Genomic DNA, 20,662 nt, shown 5'->3' with positions numbered 1-20,662 from the left:
TTACCCAGTGGTTTCCCGTTCAGTGTGTAATGGTGATATTGATTCCCTCTTCCCATGTGTATAACCTTACATTTATCATTGTTAAACCTCATCTGCCACCTTTCAGCCCAAGTTTCCAACTTATCCAGATCCATCTGTAGCAGAATACTATCTTCTCTTGTATTAACTGCTTTACATAGTTTTGTATCATCTGCAAATATCGATATTTTACTGTGTAAACCTTCTACCAGATCATTAATGAATATGTTGAAGAGAACAGGTCCCAATACTGACCCCTGCGGTACCCCACTGGTCACAGCGACCCAGTTAGAGACTATACCATTTATAACCACCCTCTGCTTTCTATCACTAAGCCAGTTACTAACCCATTTACACACATTTTCCCCCAGACCAAGCATTCTCATTTTGTGTACCAACCTCTTGTGCGGCACGGTATCAAACGCTTTGGAAAAATCGAGATATACCACGTCCAATGACTCACCGTGGTCCAGCCTATAGCTTACCTCTTCATAAAAACTGATTAGATTGGTTTGACAGGAGCGATTTCTCATAAACCCATGCTGATATGGAGTTAAACAGTTATTCTCATTGAGATAATCCAGAATAACATCCCTCAGAAACCCTTCAAATATTTTACCAACAATAGAGGTTAGACTTACTGGCCTATAATTTCCAGGTTCACTTTTAGAGCCCTTTTTGAATATTGGCACCACATTTGCTATGCGCCAGTCCTGCGGAACAGACCCTGTCGCTATAGAGTCACTAAAAATAAGAAATAATGGTTTATCTATTACATTACTTAGTTCTCTTAGTACTCGTGGGTGTATGCCATCCGGACCCGGAGATTTATCTATTTTAATCTTATTTAAATCTTATTGCAGCTGAAGACAGAAAAATCTGAGTAAAAAAGAGTGTTGAGCGCAAGGCACAAGCGGTATCTACTGTCCTGACCACATCTAGTTACTTATGTCAGGGATGTGGTGTGCGTTCAGGGCCAGAATGGGCCTTATCAGTCACCTCTGGACCCACAGCCACTGATCCTCCTTTAAACCTTGAAGTTATGGTCATATTCGACTATGAAGGATGAACATCACTCTCTCCCACCCTCAATTCATCATCATTTAATGTCCAACATCCCCAAGTCTCAATACATAATCATTTACTCCCCCACCCTCAGTTCTTCATTATTTGTTCTCCCTCCACCATCAATTCATTATCATTGCTATCTCCAACTCTTAATTTATCATTATTTGCTCTGCCTCTCACCCTACATTCAAGTCATAATTTGCTGTTCTCCACCCCCAGTCTCAATATTTGCTTTCTCCAACCCTCAATTCATCATCTGCTCTCCCCACCCCATCTTCAATAAATCACTTGCTGTCCATGGCCGCCACACTTAATTCCTCATTTGTTCCAGGGTTAACCTGGACGAAGCATTTCATTGCGAAACGCGCGTCGGGTGTAGTGGACGCCTGGATCTCCTTTACCATCTCTGGTAATGAATGTGGTTTTATCCTACTATCTCACATGCATTTCACTATGATTAGATCGGCCTTATATGTGAATATTTCTTTCTATATGTATGCCTAAATAACTTTATTATGCATACTTAGGCTTACTGGATGGGTGGGCCCCGCTTTATGGGATAGGCTCTTCATGTCACGAGCATCACTGTGCTGGGTTATACTGAATAAGTTATTTTTATCTGTGATTAGTAAATAACCTTCATTACCTGGTATATATATATATAATTTGTAAAGCGCTGCAGAATATGTTGGCGCTATATAAATAAAAATTATTATTATTATTATTATTATTATATGTGTATTTAGATTTTCAATATGTGAATTGTCTCCAGGCGTCTGCTTTTTTCTTCCTGTATATATGGTCCTCACCTGTAATTTATATTAACTTTTATGATCGTCTTTGGTCTTATTTTACTCTGTTTTGAAAATAAAAATAGTTTTTATTACTATTTGCTCTTGTGTGGAGCCTTATTCTATAGGTGTTTATATATCCAATGGCTACCTTTTAGGATATATATACAGTGGGGCAAAAAAGTATTTAGTCAGTCAGCAATAGTGCAAGTTCCACCACTTAAAAAGATGAGAGGCGTCTGTAATTTACATCATAGGTAGACCTCAACTATGGGAGACAAACTGTGAAAAAAAATCCAGAAAATCACATTGTCTGTTTTTTTAACATTTTATTTGCATATTATGGTGGAAAATAAGTATTTGGTCAGAAACAAAATTTCATCTCAATACTTTGTAATATATCCATTGTTGGCAATGACAGAGGTCAAACGTTTTCTGTAAGTCTTCACAAGGTTGCCACACACTGTTGTTGGTATGTTGGCCCATTCCTCCATGCAGATCTCCTCTAGAGCTGTGATGTTTTTGGCTTTTCGCTTGGCAACACGGACTTTCAACTCCCTCCAAAGGTTTTCTATAGGGTTGAGATCTGGAGACTGGCTAGGCCACTCCAGGACCTTGAAATGCTTCTTACGAAGCCACTCCTTCGTTGCCCTGGCGGTGTGCTTTGGATCATTGTCATGTTGAAAGACCCAGCCACGTTTCATCTTCAATGCCCTTGCTGATGGAAGGAGGTTTGCACTCAAAATCTCACGATACATGGCCCCATTCATTCTTTCATGTACCCGGATCAGTCGTCCTGGCCCCTTTGCAGAGAAACAGCCCCAAAGCATGATGTTTCCACCACCATGCTTTACAGTAGGTATGGTGTTTGATGGATGCAACTCAGTATTCTTTTTCCTCCAAACACGACAAGTTGTGTTTCTACCAAACAGTTCCAGTTTGGTTTCATCAGACCATAGGACATTCTCCCAAAACTCCTCTGGATCATCCAAATGCTCTCTAGCAAACTTCAGACGGGCCCGGACATGTACTGGCTTAAGCAGTCTGGCACTGCAGGATCTGAGTCCATGGTGGCGTAGTGTGTTACTTATGGTAGGCCTTGTTACATTGGTCCCAGCTCTCTGCAGTTCATTCACTAGGTCCCCCCGCGTGGTTCTGGGATTTTTGCTCACCGTTCTTGTGATCATTCTGACCCCACGGGGTGGGATTTTGCGTGGAGCCCCAGATCGAGGGAGATTATCAGTGGTCTTGTATGTCTTCCATTTTCTAATTATTGCTCCCACTGTTGATTTCTTCACTCCAAGCTGGTTGGCTATTGCAGATTCAGTCTTCCCAGCCTGGTGCAGGGCTACAATTTTCTTTCTGGTGTCCTTTGACAGCTCTTTGGTCTTCACCATAGTGGAGTTTGGAGTCAGACTGTTTGAGGGTGTGCACAGGTGTCTTTTTATACTGATAACAAGTTTAAACAGGTGCCATTACTACAGGTAATGAGTGGAGGAAAGAGGACACTCTTAAAGAAGAAGTTACAGGTCTGTGAGAGCCAGAAATCTTGATTGTTTGTTTCTGACCAAATACTTATTTTCCACCATAATATGCAAATAAAATGTTAAAAAAACAGACAATGTGATTTTCTGGATTTTTTTTTCTCAGTTTGTCTCCCATAGTTGAGGTCTACCTATGATGTAAATTACAGACGCCTCTCATCTTTTTAAGTGGTGGAACTTGCACTATTGCTGACTGACTAAATACTTTTTTGCCCCACTGTATATATAGGTGTTTTTTTTAGATAGATATAAATAGACAGACAGACATATAGACATACAAACATAACCAGGTAGACATATAGACAGACATATAATTGCACAACACTCCCTCCCCCCTGACATATTGTAGAATTGCACCCTGTGTAGCTTATTGGACAGCTTTTTAGGGTTAAATAAATGAAAAAAACTATGTAGTGTGCCCCCGGCCCTAGCAGACAGCTGAGAGCTGATATTATCACGCTGGAAAGGTCCATTGTTATTAGGCCCTTCCCAGCCTAAAAATACCAGCCCGCGGCCCACTCCAGAAGTTTTTTTCATGTATTTAATCATAAAAAGCTGTCTAATAAGCTCCACATGGTGCAATTGTATAACATGTTGGGGGGTTGTGCAATTATATGTCTATATGTCTGTCAGTTTGTCTATATGTCTGATAATAATGATATGATATTTTCTATCTCTATAGCAAGGATGTCAAGCTCAAATACACAGAGGGTTAAAATTAACCCCTTCAAGTCGCGGCCCTTTTTCATTTTTGCGTTTTCGTTTTTCGCTCCCCTCCTTCCCTGAGCCATAACTTTTTTATTTTTCTGTCAATATGGTCATGTGAGGGCTTATTTTTTGCGGGACAAGTTGTACTTTTGAAAGACACCATTGGTTTTACCATGTCTTTTACTAGAAAACGGGGAAAAAATTCCAAGTGCGGTGAAATTGCAAAAAAAGTGCAATCCCACACTTGTTTTTTGTTTGGCTTTTTTGCTAGGTTCACTAAATGCTAAAACTAACCTGCCATTATGATTCTCTAGGTCATTACGAGTTCATAGACACCTAACATGACTAGGTTATTTTTTATCTAAGTGGTGAAAAAAAATTCCAAACTTTGCTAAAAAAAAAAAAAAGTGCCATTTTCCGATACCCGTAGCGTCTCCATTTTTCGTGATCTGGGGTCGGGTGAGGGCTTATTTTTTGCGTGCCGAGCTGATGTTTTTAATGATACCATTTTTGCGCAGATACGTTCTTTTGCTCGCCCGTTATTGCATTTTAATGCAATGTCGCGGCGACCAAAAAACGTAATTCTGGCGTTTCGGATTTTTTTCTCGCTACGCCGTTTAGCGATCAGGTTAATGCTTTTTTTTAATTGATAGATCGGGCGATTCTGAACACGGTGATACCAAATACGTGTAGGTTTGTTTTTTTTTTAATTGTTTTATTTAGGATGGGGCGAAAGGGGGGTGATTTAAACTTTTATATTTTTTATATTACGTGCCATGCTTCAATAGCCTCCATGGGAGGCTAGAAGCTGGCATAGCCTGATTGGCTCTGCTACATAGCAGCGATCATCAGATTGCTGCTATGTAGCAGAAATGCAGGTGTGCTGTGAGCGCCGACCACAGGGAGGCGCTCACAGCAGACCTGCATCAGTAACCATAGAGGTCTCAAGGACCTCTATGGTTACCTTCCTGATGCATCGCCGACCCCTGATCATGTGACGGGGGTCGGCGATGACGTCATATCTGGCCGCCCGGCCGGATGCGGTAGTTAAATGCCGCTGTCTGTGTTTGACAGCGGCATTTAACAGGTTAATAGCGGCGGGTGAATAGCGATTTCACCCGCCGCTATTGCGCGCACATGTCAGCTGTACAAAACAGCTGACATGTCGCGACTTTGATGTGGGCTCACCGCCGGAGCCCACATCAAAGGGGGAGACACGAACTAGCTGACCAACCTTGATATTTATTTAAAAAAAAGCCTACAGTGAGGAAGTTTTTCCTTATGAAATATAATGATGGACCTTTTCATGTGGAAACAAACTTAAAATGGGTTGTCCAATGATCAAAGTACATTTTAATTAATAGATCTTAGAATCAAATATTGGAATGATATAATATGTTTTGTCAGAGTAGTAAAAAGAATATGGCCCAATGGTCTAATTTAAAAATGTAATAAAGGATAAAACCTTGAATAATACATATAAAAAGTATGATGCAAACAAAAGTGCCCCTAAACACAGTATGATACCCCTACAGTGAATTCCTCACCAGTACTCTCCATATGCACGGTATGATGACCCTTCTGTATTTACCCTCACCCAATCCCCCTGACAAAGAATAGCGACCCCCCCACCGCAGAATGATTCTCCCACTGTAATTCCCACAAAGCCCTCCATACAATATAATGGCCACAAAAAGTTTTCCATACTGTATAATGGGCCCCATATAGTCTTCCATGCAGTATGATGCGACCTTGCATTGCTGCAAAAACGCGACGTGTGTAGATAGCCTTGCTGTTTGAAACTATCATATTTTCTCTGCCTCTTTTTAAAGAAATAAATTGTATTGTTGTACACTGATTTATCTAATTGTTTATATAGGATAATTTTCTTCACGTCCTAAAATGGAGCAACATATATTTTAATTTACAAGTGTTTAAACATATATTTTCACACTTGCTACTGTCCATGAAAGTAACATCTGTTTTCAATACTGAAACTAAAACGTTATTTTTAAGTAGTTGGCGGTTTCAGAAAGTGCCCCCACCCCATCTCTTATAGTGCAGTCAGTCTCGGACATCTTCATAAGAAGAGAAGGAATGGAGACCTTGAATGTATTACGGGCAGCAGTCTGGCTACTTTTTGCAGTTTATGTAACAGGTAGGTGAAACAGATTAGACCTAATTTTTCCTCTGTAGTAGAATACAACAACTCTTAGCTTAAGCAATACATAATAAAGCAATGTAAGATTCTATTTACATATGGAAAAAACATTTTTATGATTGAAAAGTTTCTTCAGTATGTGCACAGATTTCTGCTGCTTCTCTTCAGATTGATATGATTGTTGCCAACATTTCTGCACCATATTGTAAATTTGTGCCAATTTCAACTAAAAAATGTTGCCGTTATTTTAATGCCATTATACGGTATCAGCTTCTTGCTATAAAATATTAGATAAACTGGTTTCTGTGTTTGCTTTCCCCCTTTTTGTTAAGTATGTAGGAAAATAAATTACTATTACTATGAACACAAAAATATGGTCACACTAAATTAAAGGGTTTGTCTAGGTCTAAACTATTAATTACCTATCCATGACATGAGATTATTGGGGGCCCATCACCGATGTGCTGCTCCAGCAGTGTCAGGATGTAAGCAGCATACATAACAGAACACCTATAGCTCCATACATTGCCCAGCAGCTGCTGCCGAGTATTCCCATTTATCTTATGTAAACTTGAATAGTTTGTGTGAGTATACAGCTATTAATTAGACATTAGTGAAGAATGTAATCATTAATACCATCAATATTTCTTGAGTGTATTTGTGGCTCATCTGGGTTTAAGCTATCACATTTGACGCAGTTGCTACATCCCTTTTTGGGATATTTTAGAGAAAATAGAAGAAGCGAGGAGAGAGGAAGAGGAAACATAAAAATTTCAGCTATTTTGGGGTATTATCCTGATCCACCTAAAACAAAACTCATGCATCAACTACGCTAAAATAAGACTGGACTATACAGTAAACCAAATAATTTCAGTGAATTAATATTATAGAGATGATCAATCAGTGTCATGAATATCCAGCTGGCACTACAGCTCCCTCTGACCCTCCTTGTTTTAGAGAGGACATTGGTACCATCAGGTACCAAAGGCTGTAACTGATTGCAACCTCCAATACACCATGACTCAACCCAGTTTTGGACTAACGCGAAAACCCAGCCAAACGAAGAGGACCATTAATACAAATCTTTATTGAATACAGGATAAAAACAACTTTTAAAATAAAAAATAGATGCTGAGTGAATATAATAGCAGAGTGTCCAGTGGAGGGATAATAACTAGTATGCCCTAAGGAAGTGATGTAATGTATATATTTAATATATAATGACCAAAAATGTTGTATGCATAGATTATGCTGTATACATCAGTGATAACCACATGTAAAAACAAATGGCTAGGGTATAGGGACTATATCCTGACAGCTTTGAACAGACTACCTCAATGTATCAATAAGAGTACAGTATATAACTACCATTCAAAAGCTGCCAAGATGAAAACACACACACATATATAGAGCTATACAGTACAAAGAACTATAGGCAGAATGGTATATTATTCACAAGTGTGGATAGGTAGCTGATAGCAATGAGCCATAAAAAGTGGAAAGCAAGGAGGTATACCATGCAGGATGGACCAGAACTTCCCCTCTCACCCCGACGCGCGTTTCGCAATTCAGCTGCTTTGAGGGGTGCCACACAATATAGCTTTGAAGAAAGCATTCATTACCTTTTATATTATTATGTGTATGTTATAAATTATTTAAAGGTTGTCTGTCACCCCCAAAACTGAAATAGATCTATTTAAACATTCATTTAGTCATCCCCTATAAAAATCATACTTGTATTGCAAATTTTAGGAATTTAGTTTTATATAAAAAGTTTTATTATATATGTAACTGAGGGGACTTCGTTGCACCCTTGGCTTGGCCAAATACTTGGAGCACCATTCCGCTCCCTCAATTACCATCCTCCACCCCACCCATTATGGTGATTGATGGTGCTCACTGTGAAACACTGCCTCATCTAACTACGCAGCTCTGCACATACTATACTGCTTGGGCCAAAAGCAAACATAGTGTCAGTATGTTCAGGGGTTGAGATCACAAATATTTCCTGTGTGTAGTAGTTGTTCTTAGCAAACAGGATCACACGACAGTATGAGGATGCTACACACAGGAGAGAGATGAGAATGCATGCACACTGACATTGTGCTTGTTCTCAAGTCCCTCTCCTGTCAGAATCTGCCGTTATGCACAGTCAGTTATGCACTGAAGATGGCATGCTCCCTAATTTTTCCAGCAATATGGTGCACCACCACATTATGGGTGTCAGGTTCGGGCATTCCTACATCAACAGTTTCCTGGAAAGTGGATTGGTCATTGTGGGCCAGTTGAATGGCCACCAAGGTCTCCCGATCTGACCACATTAGACTTTTATCTTTGGGATCATCTAAAGGCAATTGTCTATGCTGTGAAGATACGAGATGTGCAGCATCTGAAACAACAGATACTGGAAACCTGTGCTATCATTTCTTCTGTGGTGTTGCTATCAGTGTGTCAAGAGTGGGAGAAGAGGGTTGCATTGACACAATGGGCAGCACTTTGAACACATTTTATAAGAGGTCATAAACTTGTAAATAACTTATGAAAGAATAAAGTTACATTAAAACCAAGCATACCATTGTTTTTCTTGTGAAATTCTCAATTAGTTTGATATGTCTTCCCATTGAAAAAATAAAGTTGGATCCAAAATGGCCAACTTCAAAATGGCTGCCATGGTCACCACTAGTGATGAGTGAATATACTCGTTACTTGAGATTTCTCGAGCATGCTCGGGGGTCCTCCGAGTATTTTTTAGTGCTTGGAGAGTTAGTTTTTCTTGCCGCAGCTGAATGATTTACATCTGTTAGCCAGCATAAGTACATGTGGGGGTTGCCTGGTTGCTATGGAATCCCCATATCTACTTATGCTTGCTAACAGATGTAAATCATTCAGCTGTGGCAAGAAAAACTAAATCTCCGAGCACTAAAAAATACTCGGAGGACCCCCGAGCGTGCTCGAGAAATCTCGAGTAACGAGTATATTCGCTAGTCACCACCCATCTCCCATATACTAATGTGACACAAACAGGAACTATTCCCATTTAATTTAGGTGTATCCATATTAATAGTCCACCATGTAGTTCACAGTCAAGGTGTTTTGTTTTTCCCTCACATTACTGACCTGGCTTGTCTTCTCGTCCTGCCTGGTCTCTCATCTCCTTACCTGGGCTTTGTATTCTAAACCTGTGCTGCCTGCCCAGACCCCGGACCGTCTGACTACATTTCTGTCTCACCCTTCTGTACCTTGCATACCTCCTCTGACCCGTGGGCCTGGTGCTGCCATAAGAGGCGCCAGTGAAGACCAGATAGCCACTTATTCACACCCCCAGGGTAATTCCGGCCAGTGGGTTCACATCTACCAACGTTAGACATATCTAATCTTTTATCTTAGAAAAGTTTAATTTGTTTACAAAACTGATTGAATAAGAGTTACAGTATAAGTATGATTTTTATAAGGCCTTAGTCTTCTGCATGAATCTGTAAATAAATGGTTCAAGCTCAGTTTTGGGGGTGATACTCACTTTAAGAAATTATGATAATATTCTATTCTCCAAAATGTAGTAATCATTGCATTTTCAGGTCAATATTATGGTGGCCAAGAACATGTTTTGATGGAAAACCAGTGCAAGTGTATCAGGGTGACCTCTAGGTTTGTCCCATCAAAAGAAGATCCAAACGAAGAGATTCTAGAAAGAAATATTGAAATAACGTGAGTGTAAATAATCCAGGTTTTATAAGGAAATGTATAATATTTAAAATCTTCTTGAATGACTTTATATTGGTCTAGTGGTTAGCACTGTGGTTTTATGTGCACTTAAGTCCTGGGTACAAATTCAGCCAGTGGTAACTGAATGGAGGTTCATATTCTCCTTTTCCTAATACCAGGTCTCATCTCACATTCCTGATAAATTACGGTCTTTATGGGTGTGCAGTTGTGATATTAGAAGAGAGGATCATTCCACTTTTCATTGTAACTGATATGAGAGTAAATATTCTGCAGCACCACTGAAATGTGGAAACTATACTAGAAAAGTAAACTACATACAGTTAGGGCCAGAAATATTTGGACAGTGACACAATTTTCGCGAGTTGGGCTCTGCATGCCACCACATTGGATTTGAAATGAAACCTCTACAACAGAATTCAAGTGCAGATTGTAACGTTTAATTTGAAGGGTTGAACAAAAATATCTGATAGAAAATGTAGGAATTGTACACATTTCTTTACAAACACTCCACATTTTAGGAGGTCAAAAGTAATTGGACAAATAAATATAACCCAAACAAAATATTTTTATTTTCAATATTTTGTTGCAAATCCTTTGGAGGCAATCACTGCCTTAAGTCTGGAACCCATGGACATCACCAAACGCTGGGTTTCCTCCTTCTTAATGCTTTGCCAGGCCTTTACAGCCGCAGCCTTCAGGTCTTGCTTGTTTGTGGGTCTTTCCGTCTTAAGTCTGGATTTGAGCAAGTGAAATGCATGCTCAATTGGGTTTAGATCTGGAGATTGACTTGGCCATTGCAGAATGTTCCACTTTTTGGCACTCATGAACTCCTGGGTAGCTTTGGCTGTATGCTTGGGGTCATTGTCCATCTGTACTATGAAGCGACGTCCAATCAACTTTGCAGCATTTGGCTGAATCTGGGCTGAAAGTATATCCCGGTACACTTCAGAATTCATCCGGCTACTCTTGTCTGCTCTTATGTCATCAATAAACACAAGTGACCCAGTGCCATTGAAAGCCATGCATGCCCATGCCATCACGTTGCCTCCACCATGTTTTACAGAGGATGTGGTGTGCCTTGGATCATGTGCCGTTCCCTTTCTTCTCCAAACTTTTTTCTTCCCATCATTCTGGTACAGGTTGATCTTTGTCTCATCTGTCCATAGAATACTTTTCCAGAACTGAGCTGGCTTCTTGAGGTGTTTTTCTGCAAATTTAACTCTGGCCTGTCTATTTTTGGTATTGATGAATGGTTTGCATCTAGATGTGAACCCTTTGTATTTACTGTCATGGAGTCTTCTCTTTACTGTTGACTTAGAGACAGATACACCTACTTCACTGAGAGTGTTCTGGACTTCAGTTGATGTTGTGAACGGGTTCTTCTTCACCAAATTAAGTATGCGGCGATCATCCACCACTGTTGTCATCCGTGGACGCCCAGGCCTTTTTGAGTTCCCAAGCTCACCAGTCAATTCCTTTTTTTCTCAGAATGTACCCAACTGTTGATTTTGCTACTCCAAGCATGTCTGCTATCTCTCTGATGGATTTTTTCTTTTTTTTCAGCCTCAGGATGTTCTGCTTCACCTAAATTGAGAGTTCCTTTGACCGCATGTTGTCTGCTCACAGCAACAGCTTCCAAATGCAAAACCACACACCTGGAATCCACCCCTGACCTTTTAACTACTTCATTGATTACAGGTTAACGAGGGAGACGCCTTCAGAGTTAATTGCAGCCCTTAGAGTCCATTGTCCAATTACTTTTGGTCCCTTGAAAAAGAGGACGCTATGCAGTACAGAGCTATGATTCCTAAACCCTTTCTCCGATTTGGATGTGGAAACTATCATATTGCAGCTGGGAGTGTGCACTTTCAGCCCATATTTTATATATAATTGTATTTCTGAACATGTTTTTGTAAACAGCTAAAATAACAAAACTTGTGTCACTGTCCAAATATTTCTGGCCCTAACTGTACATGATATTAATCATAGCTTCTATAGGCACGTGCTGTTTATGCATGATCAGAATACCCTCAAGCCCAGGCAGATTTTTCCTAGTTATTGTTAAAGGGAACCCATCAGCAGGATTGTGCAACAGTAACCTACACCATTGAAGCCCAAACAGTGAGACTAGAAAAGAGTCAGAGACCCAGCGCTGGGCAGAATTACAGGAAATGTTTGAGGTCCACTTTTCTGAAAGTGGAAAACATCCTAAGTCTTTTAAGATAAGCTTTTTGGTGTTTAAAGGGAACCTGTCAGCAGGATTGGGCACAGTAACCTACAGACCGTGTCAGGTCGGCACCCTTATACTGATTACAATGATATCTTGGTTGATGAAATCCGTCTTGTGGTTGTTGTTTAATCTTTATTTTCAGTTTTGAGTTACTGATATGCTCGTGTCCTAAGGCGGGTCTGCATGTGGTGCTCTGATTAGGTATTCATAATACCTAGTGACCTGCCCCCTATTTTACGTAATGAATATTGTATTTATATCTTGAAAAAAATCCTCTTCTGCAGGCAGGCGGCGTCGGCGTCACCTGCACTGCAGCATGATCACATCTATAATGTGTATGTAGCTAATTTCTTTGATGTCGTCCATAAATTCCTAAAAAAAAAATCAAGTTTCAAAAATGGCCCCGGCCACGCAGTAGACTCCAGCCAGTCATTGAGTTCCGCAGCTTGGTCTATGTGGAAGGCATGAGCCCCTGAGCTCAGTGATTGGCTGCAGCAGTGATGTGAGCTATGCCTGGGGAGGGTAAGCGCTGTCTAACTTTGTTATCTGACATCACAGTCACCAGTGGCGATCAAAACTTTTCTGATACTGCCGGTACACAGCATCTACATTGAAACTACAGTGGTTATTGGCGGGTACTACAGATCCACACCTTATTCATTTGAATAGGGGTGGATCTGCAGTACCATGCCAATAATTTCTATAGTGCACGACCTCTATAGAAAGCTGTTGTGTTCCAGCAGCATCCAAGAACTTCCAGCCAGTGTCGGCAACAGCTAATCGGCAGAAATGCCAGGCGTCGCAACCCTACTGATCATATATTGAGGGCCTATCTTAATGATAGGCCATCAATAAAAAAAATTAGTGACCAACTATTTTAAATTCATTAGCCAGACTTTAGTAACTGGCATCTTTGGATTTTGACACTTAATAAAAACCCTTTCTATTTTGTCACCTTTCCTTCATTTTTACTCCAGAACCCCCCATGGGTATGAGAACACAACGTCTTTTAAACTCGGGTGAACCCACCAAGTTTTTAAAACAGAATACTTCAGGAAAGTGACGTATTATTTTTTTCCTGGAGCATCTTTTGTGTCATTTTTTTCTCAGAGGGTTTTACTCAATGGTTTCTGAAACTTTTTTTATGTTTTTTTTTTTACTTCATTGATTAACAAAGAAATCGCTAACGCTTTTTCAAGCAATGATGATGGCAAGCTCCCCAAAAAAGTCTAGGCCATATGAATGGTCAGGTTTTTACATAGGAATGCAAATGTTATTTCTTTTGAGCACTTTCTGATAAGTTTTTGATACAGTTTCCCTCCGAATCTGCCTCAAAATGATGTGATGTGCACATACCCCTACTCCAGAAATTTTGTAGCAGAAACAAAGCATGTGGTGTGCAGTCAAATGGCTGGTCTAATTGTTCAATATACCCCACACTTTACTAATTATTATTATCATTGTTAGTGTTATATGAAAACTTTATTACATGTTTTTGTATTTTGCCCACAGAGTTCCACTGAGCAGCAGAATGAACATTTCCGATCCAACTTCTCCATTAAGAACCGAATTTGCTTATAATCTTTTAAGCCTGTAAGCTATAACATTTTTTATATAAACTCCTATCAATAATGATTGATAATCTAGGTTGTATTTGTATTATTACACCACTTTATTTTACAATTTTTTTTTTCTTTTTTAAGATGCACCCCTAAAAAAAACAGCAAAAAAAGATACGGCTTATCTCATAAGGATAATCTGTACCCATATGCCGTCAAATGATGTTTGGAAGTCATACAGGAGTTCCCCTCCTCAGGATAATCCTCTGTGGGCCTGATTAGAGACCCACTTTGTTCACACTTTTCAGGAATATACAGGTGCTTCTCACAAAATTAGAATATCATCAAAAAATTAATTTATTTCAGTTCTTCAGTACAAAAAGTGAAACTCATATATTATACAGAGTAATCTATTTCAAGTGTTTATTTTTATTAATGTTGATGATTATGGCTTACAGCCTATGAAAACCCAAAAGTCATTATCTCAGTAAATTAGAATAATTAACAAAAAACACCTGCAAAGGCTTCCTAAGCGTTTAAAAAGGTCCCTTAGTCTGCTTCAGTAAGCTCCACAATCATGGAGAAGACTGCTGACTTGAGAGATGTCCAGAAGGCAGTCACTGACACACTCCACAAGGAGGGTAAGCCACAAAAGGTCATTGCTAAAGAAGCTGGCTGTTAACAGAGTTCTGTATCCAAGCATATTAATGGAAAGTTGAGTGGAAGGAAATAGTGTGGTAAGAAAAGGTGCACAAGCATCCGGGATAACCGCAGCCTTGAAAGGATTGTTAAGAAGGGGCCATTCAAAAATTTTGGGGAGATTCACAAGTAGTGTACTGCTACTGGAGTCATTGCTTCAATAGCCACCACAAGCAGACGTATCCAGAACATGGGCTACAAGTGTCACATTCCTTGTGTTAAGCCACTCATGACCAATAGACAATGCCAGAAACATCTTACCTGGGCCAAGGAGAAAAAGAACTGGACTGTTGCTCAGTGGTCCAAGGTGTTGCTTTTAGATTAAAGTAAATTTTGCATTTCGTTTGGAAATCAAGCTTCCAGAGTCTGGAAGAAAAATGGAGAGGCACACAATTAAAGCTGCTTTAGGTCTAGTGTGAAGTTTCCACAATCAGTGATGATTTGGGGAACCATGTCATCTGCTGGTGTAGGTCCACTGTGTTTTATCAAGACCAAAGTCAGTGCGGCTGTCTACCAGAAAATTTTAGAGCACTTCCCGCTTCCCTCTGCTGACAAACTTTTTAGAAATGGGAATTTCATTCTCCAGCAGGACTTGGCACCTGTCCACACTGCCAAAAGTACCAATACCTGGTTTAAAAACAACAGTATCACTGTGCTTGATTGGCCAGCAAACTCGCCTGACCTTAACCCCATAGAGAATCTATGGGGTATTGTCAAAAGGAAGATGAGAGATACCAGACTCAACAATGCAGACAAGCTGTTATGGGATTCCATAGCACCTCAGCAGTGCTGCAGGCTGATCGCCTCCATGCCACGCTGCATTGATGCACTAATTGATGCAAAAGGAGCCCCAACCAAGTATTGAGTGCATTTACTGAACATACATTTCAGTAGACCAACATTTATGATTTTAAAATCATGTTTCAAGCTGGTGTTATAAAGTATTCTAACTTACTGAGATAATGACTTTTGGGTTTTCATTGGATGTAAGCCATAATCATTAACATTAACAGAAATAAACACTTGAAATAGATCACTCTGTTTGTAATGACTCTATATAATATAAGAGGAAGCCTTTGCAGGTGTTTTTTGTTAATTATTCTAATTTACTGAGATAATGACTTGTGGGTTTTCATAGGCTGTAAGCCATAATCATCAACATTAATAAAAATAAACACTTGAAATAGATTACTCTGTATAATATATGAGTTTCACTTTTTTGTATAGAAGAACTGAAATAAATTATCTTTTTTATGATATTCTAATTTTGTGAAAAGCACCTGTATATACTGGAAGAAAGAGAAGAACTGCAAGTTTATTTAAAAGGTGTATTTTGCATCAATGTTTGCATGCCAAATCCAGAAACGAAATATATAGAGAAAAAAACTCTAATTGATAAGTTGACATCTGTTCTGTGTTTTGGAGACACTCCTGGTTTTGGCATACAAATACTGGTAATTAACCGATAAAAAATGAACGGAGTATAAGTTGGTATAGAACACAAATACTGATTCAATAACACTGACATGTGCATGAGGCCTAACCTGTCTTCTAATATTTCTGCACCTGTATGGTGCTCTATCTGGGATTATCCATGATGCATGCACCCTGATTAATGCTTCCCAAGCCGGGGCTTACAGTCCTATTCGTGCTGCTAACTTTGCAGGATTGGACCTTATAGGGAGGAGAGTAGTACAACTGAAAAAGAGCTGTCATGGTTACTTTTATGGTTGTGATTGAAAAAAAGTTAAAATTGCATCAAAATATAAATTCTGCCTTAAAGGGAGCATATAGGATTGATTCTTGGCTACAAGAATCAATGTGGGCTGTCATGTGTGCACTCCTACCTATCTATGCCAGTTCCTTCCTCTGGTTTACTAACCAAGGCAGACAATAGAAGGCTGTCACTGTGTGGGGCGGCACTTGTGCAGATTGATGTTCTCAAATATCATCTGGACCTGTACCGTCCCAGACAATAATGCCGTATGAGATCTGGTAAGGGAAAGCCAGTCCGCAAAACGAAGGGTGACTTGTCAGTCAGAGATGTAAGGAAGACAGGGGGTGGGGAATAGAGAAAGAGGCAGGTGCATCGTCCCACCTGAATGCTCTTACTAGCATAAGATTTCAATGATGGATTTCTCTGAAATAGCAAAAAGGACTTCTACAAGCAACGTAAGGATTTAGTCAGCATTCCAGTCCCTATATAGACATATGCCATTAGTTTGTGGTATAAAATCCTGATGACAGGTTTCTCTAATATTTTTTTTTTAGTTGCAAGAAATGTGACCCTGTGGAAATTGAAATTGGTGGTGAATCAGTTCTTGTTTCTCAAGGAAGCTGCAATACACCTGATGAGGATTCCTGCTACACTTATGATAGAAACAAGTGCTACACAACTAAAGTTCCCTTCACACTGAACGGAAAGACAATAATGAAGGAAGTGTCTGTAACTCCTGAATCCTGTTATGAATAAAACACGCAATAACCAAATACTGTTTATAATAGCATCAATCAGGCAGAACCGAAAAGGAGGAAATTTAAAACAGGCTTTGGTCACGCATTTTGTGCAGCGCTTTACTATGCGTCATACCAATGTAGCTTTATAGCCTTGCCTAACACAAAATACAGCTTTGCAATAAATCCAATCATTGTCTATTCATAGCAATAAAGAAATTGTGTGGAATCTTTTTTGTACTATATTATGAAGAATTATTTACACCATTCCAGGGATTGTCTCATGGCCACAAACTCTTTCCAAGTTCCCCCTTAGAACACAAGAACGTCTTAAAGGGTGAGAACTCCATTAAGGACCACCTTGTATCTTTCAGGGTGAGAGACCAGTCGTTTTGTAAGAAAACATTTTTAGCTACAGAAGTAAGAACTTAAAGTAACTTTTAATATGAAACTTGTTAAATGGGGTTTTCACAGAAGACTAAGATATTGATGTTCCATCGTTAAGATAGCCCATCGATATCATATTAATACTTGATCTTTAGGGGTCTTTCATCCGATACTGACATCACTCATCTGATACTTGTAACAGCGTTCCAGCCGACACAGCACCAGGTGGCAACAGAGCAGTGGGGATGTCCACTGATCTTATATTGATGACCTATGTCACAGATTGGCCATGAATATGGTAGTCCCAGGAAGATTCCATTAAATGTAAACTCTCCATAGCTCCTTAACCCCTTTGTCATTGAACGTACTATTCCGTCCATGTGGGGTGGGCCTTAATTCCTAAGGACGGAATAGTACGTCCAGCACGATCAGCGGCCGGGTGTCAGCTGACTATCTCAGCTGACATCCGGCACTATGTGCCAGGAGCAGTCAAGGACCGCCCCCGGAACATTAACCCCCGGAACACTGCTATCAAACATGATCGCAGTGTTCTGGCGGTATAGGGAAGCATTGCGCAGGGAGGAGGCTCCTGTGTGCTTCCCTGAGACCCCCGGAGGAACACGATGTGATCACGTTGCTGCGAGGGTCTCTTACCTCCTCCTCCCTGCAGCAGGCCCGGATCCAAAATGGCCACGGCATCCGAGTCCTGTAGGGAGGTGGCTTCACAGCGCCTGCTCAGAGCAGGCGCCGGGAAGCCTGGAGCTGTGCACGTCAGATCAGCGATCTTACAGTATAACATGATACCCCCCCTGGGGAAATGTTATAGTGTAAAAAAAAAATATTCTCATGTGTAAAAAATTTTAAAAAAAATTCCCCCCAAAATCCCCCCCCAAAATATTGTTCCTATAAATACATTTCTTTATCTAAATAATAAAAAAAACAATAAAAGTACACATATTTAGTATCGCCGTGTCTGTAATGACCCCACCTATAAAACTGTCCCGCTAATTAGCCCCCTCAGTGAACGCGGTAAAAAAAAAAACGAGGCAAAAAACAACGCTTTATTATCATACCGCCAAACAAAAAGTGGAATAACACGCAATCAAAAAGACGGAAATAAATAACCATGGTACCGCTGAAAACGTCATCAGAATATAGCGATATAGTTATAGTCCTCAGAATAAAGCGATGCAAAAATAATTATTTTTTCTATAAACTAGTTTTTATCGTATAAAAGCGCCAAAACATAAAAAATTATATAAATGAGGTATCGCTGTAATCGTACTGACCCGAAGAATAAAACTGCTTTATCCATTTTACAAAACGCAGAACGATATAAATACCTCCTCCAAAAAACAAGACCTCACATGACTCTGTGGACCAAAATATGGAAAAATTATAGCTCTCAAAATGTGGTAACGCAAAAAATATTTTTTGCAAATATACTGTAAGCGTCTTTCAGTGTGTGACGGCTGCCAATCATAAAAATCCACTAAAAAACCCCGGTATAAAAGTAAATCAAACCCCCCTTCATCACCCCCTTAGTTAGTGAAAAATAAAAAAATTTAAAAAATGTATTTATTTCCATTTTCCCATTAGGGTTAGGGTTATGTTAGGGCTAGGGTTAGGGCTAGGGTTAGGGCTAGGGTTAGGGTTAGGGCTAGGGTTAGGGTTAGGGTTAAGGCTACAGTTAGGGTTGGGGCTAGGGTTAAGGCTACAGTTAGGGTTGGGGCTAAAGTTAGGGTTAGGGTTGGAGCTAAAGTTAGGGTTAGGGTTTGGATTACATTTACGGTTGGGAATAGGGTTGGGATTAAGGTTAGGGGTGTGTCAGGGTTAGGGGTGTGGTTAGGGTTACCATTGGGATTAGGGTTAGGGGTGTGTTTGGATTAGGGTTTCAGTTATAATTGGGGGGTTTCCACTGTTTGGGCACATCGGGCTCTCCAAACGCAACATGGCGGCCGATCTAATTTCCAGCTAATTCTGCGTTGAAAATGTAAAACAGTGCTCCTTCCCTTCCGAGCTCTCCTGTGTGCCCAAACAGGGGTTTACCCCAACATATGGGGTATCAGCGTACTCAGGACACTTTGGACAACAACTTTTGGAGTCCAATTTCTCCTGTTACCCTTGGGAAAATACAAAACTGGGGGCTAAAAAATAATTTTTGTGGAAAAAAAAGATTTTTTATTTTCATGGCTCTGCATTATAAACTGTAGTGAAACACTTGGAGGTTCAAAGCTCTCACAACACATCTAGATAAGTTCCTTGGGGGGTCTAGTTTCCAATATGGGGTCACTTGTGGGGGATTCTACTGTTTAGGTACATTAGGGGCTCTGCAAACACAATGTAACGCCTGCAGACCAATCCATCTAAGTCTGCATTCCAAATGACGCTCCTTCCCTTCCGAGCTCTGCCATGCGCTCAAACGATGGTTCCCCCCCACATATGGGGTATCAGCATACTCAGGACAAATTGGACAACAACTTTTGTGGTCCAATTTCTCCTGTTACCCTTGGGAAAATACAAAAATTGGGGCTAAAAATAATTTTTGTGGGGAAAAAAAAGATTTTTTTTTTTCATGGCTCTGCGTTATAAACTGTAGTGAAACATTTGGGGGTTCAAAGTTGTCACAACACATCTAGATAAGTTCCTTGGGGGGTCTACTTTCCAAAATGGTGTCACTTGTGGGGGGTTTCAATGTTTAGGCACATCGGTGGCTCTCCAAATGCAACATGGCATTCCATCTCAATTCCAGTCAATTTTGCATTGAAAGGTCAAACGGCGCTCCTTCCCTTCCGAGCTCTGCCATGCACCCAAACAGTGGTTTACCCACACATATTGGGTATCAGCGTACTCAGGACAAATTGTACAACATTTTTTGAGGTCCAATTTCTTCTCTTACCCTTGGGAAAATAAAAAATTGGGGGCGCAAATATCATTTTTGTGAAAAAATATGATTTTTTATATTTATGGCTCTGCATTATAAACTTCTGTAAAGCACTTGGTGGGTCAAAGTGCTCACCACACATCTAGATAAGTTCCTTAGGGGGTTTAGTTTCCAAAATGGTGTCACTTGTGGGGGGTTTCAATGTTTAGGCACATCAGTGGCTCTCCAAACGCAACATGGCGTCCCATCTCAATTCCTGTCAATTTTGCATTGAAAAGTCAAATGGCGCTCCTTCCCTTCTGAGCTCTGCCATGTGCCCAAATAGTGGTTTACCCCCACATATGGGGTATCAGCGTACTCACGACAAATTGTACAACAACTTTCGGGGTCCATTTTCTCCTGTTACCCTTGGTAAAATAAAACAAATTGGAGCTGA

General features: G+C 40.1%; 1 protein-coding gene across 1 annotated transcript; it reads left to right on the top strand.

Annotated features, from left to right (window-relative positions):
* The first annotated feature begins 6,182 nt into the window (after nt 1–6,182).
* Nucleotides 6,183–17,188, top strand: JCHAIN (joining chain of multimeric IgA and IgM). Its single transcript, XM_069745723.1, has 4 exons — nt 6,183–6,287; nt 9,866–9,995; nt 13,756–13,836; nt 16,773–17,188. The coding sequence occupies exons 1-4, from the start codon at nt 6,227–6,229 to the stop codon at nt 16,972–16,974; spliced, it is 474 nt and encodes a 157-aa protein (XP_069601824.1). The 5' UTR covers nt 6,183–6,226; the 3' UTR covers nt 16,975–17,188.
* The last annotated feature ends 3,474 nt before the right edge of the window (nt 17,189–20,662 follow it).

Source organism: Ranitomeya imitator, chromosome 1, assembly GCF_032444005.1.
Source record: "Ranitomeya imitator isolate aRanImi1 chromosome 1, aRanImi1.pri, whole genome shotgun sequence".
Taxonomy (NCBI): Eukaryota; Metazoa; Chordata; class Amphibia; order Anura; family Dendrobatidae; genus Ranitomeya; species Ranitomeya imitator.
Note: the sequence above shows the minus strand (reverse complement) of the source record. Positions and strands in the feature narration are given on the sequence as shown.

Coding starts and splice junctions, on each gene's coding strand:
- JCHAIN (XM_069745723.1), top strand. CDS start 6,227: ATGGAGACCTTGAATGTATTACGGGCAGCAGTCTGGCTACTTTTTGCA. Junction 6,288..9,865: donor TTTTGCAGTTTATGTAACAG/GTAGGTGAAACA, acceptor TTGCATTTTCAG/GTCAATATTATGGTGGCCAA. Junction 13,837..16,772: donor GCTTATAATCTTTTAAGCCT/GTAAGCTATAAC, acceptor TTTTTTTTTTAG/TTGCAAGAAATGTGACCCTG.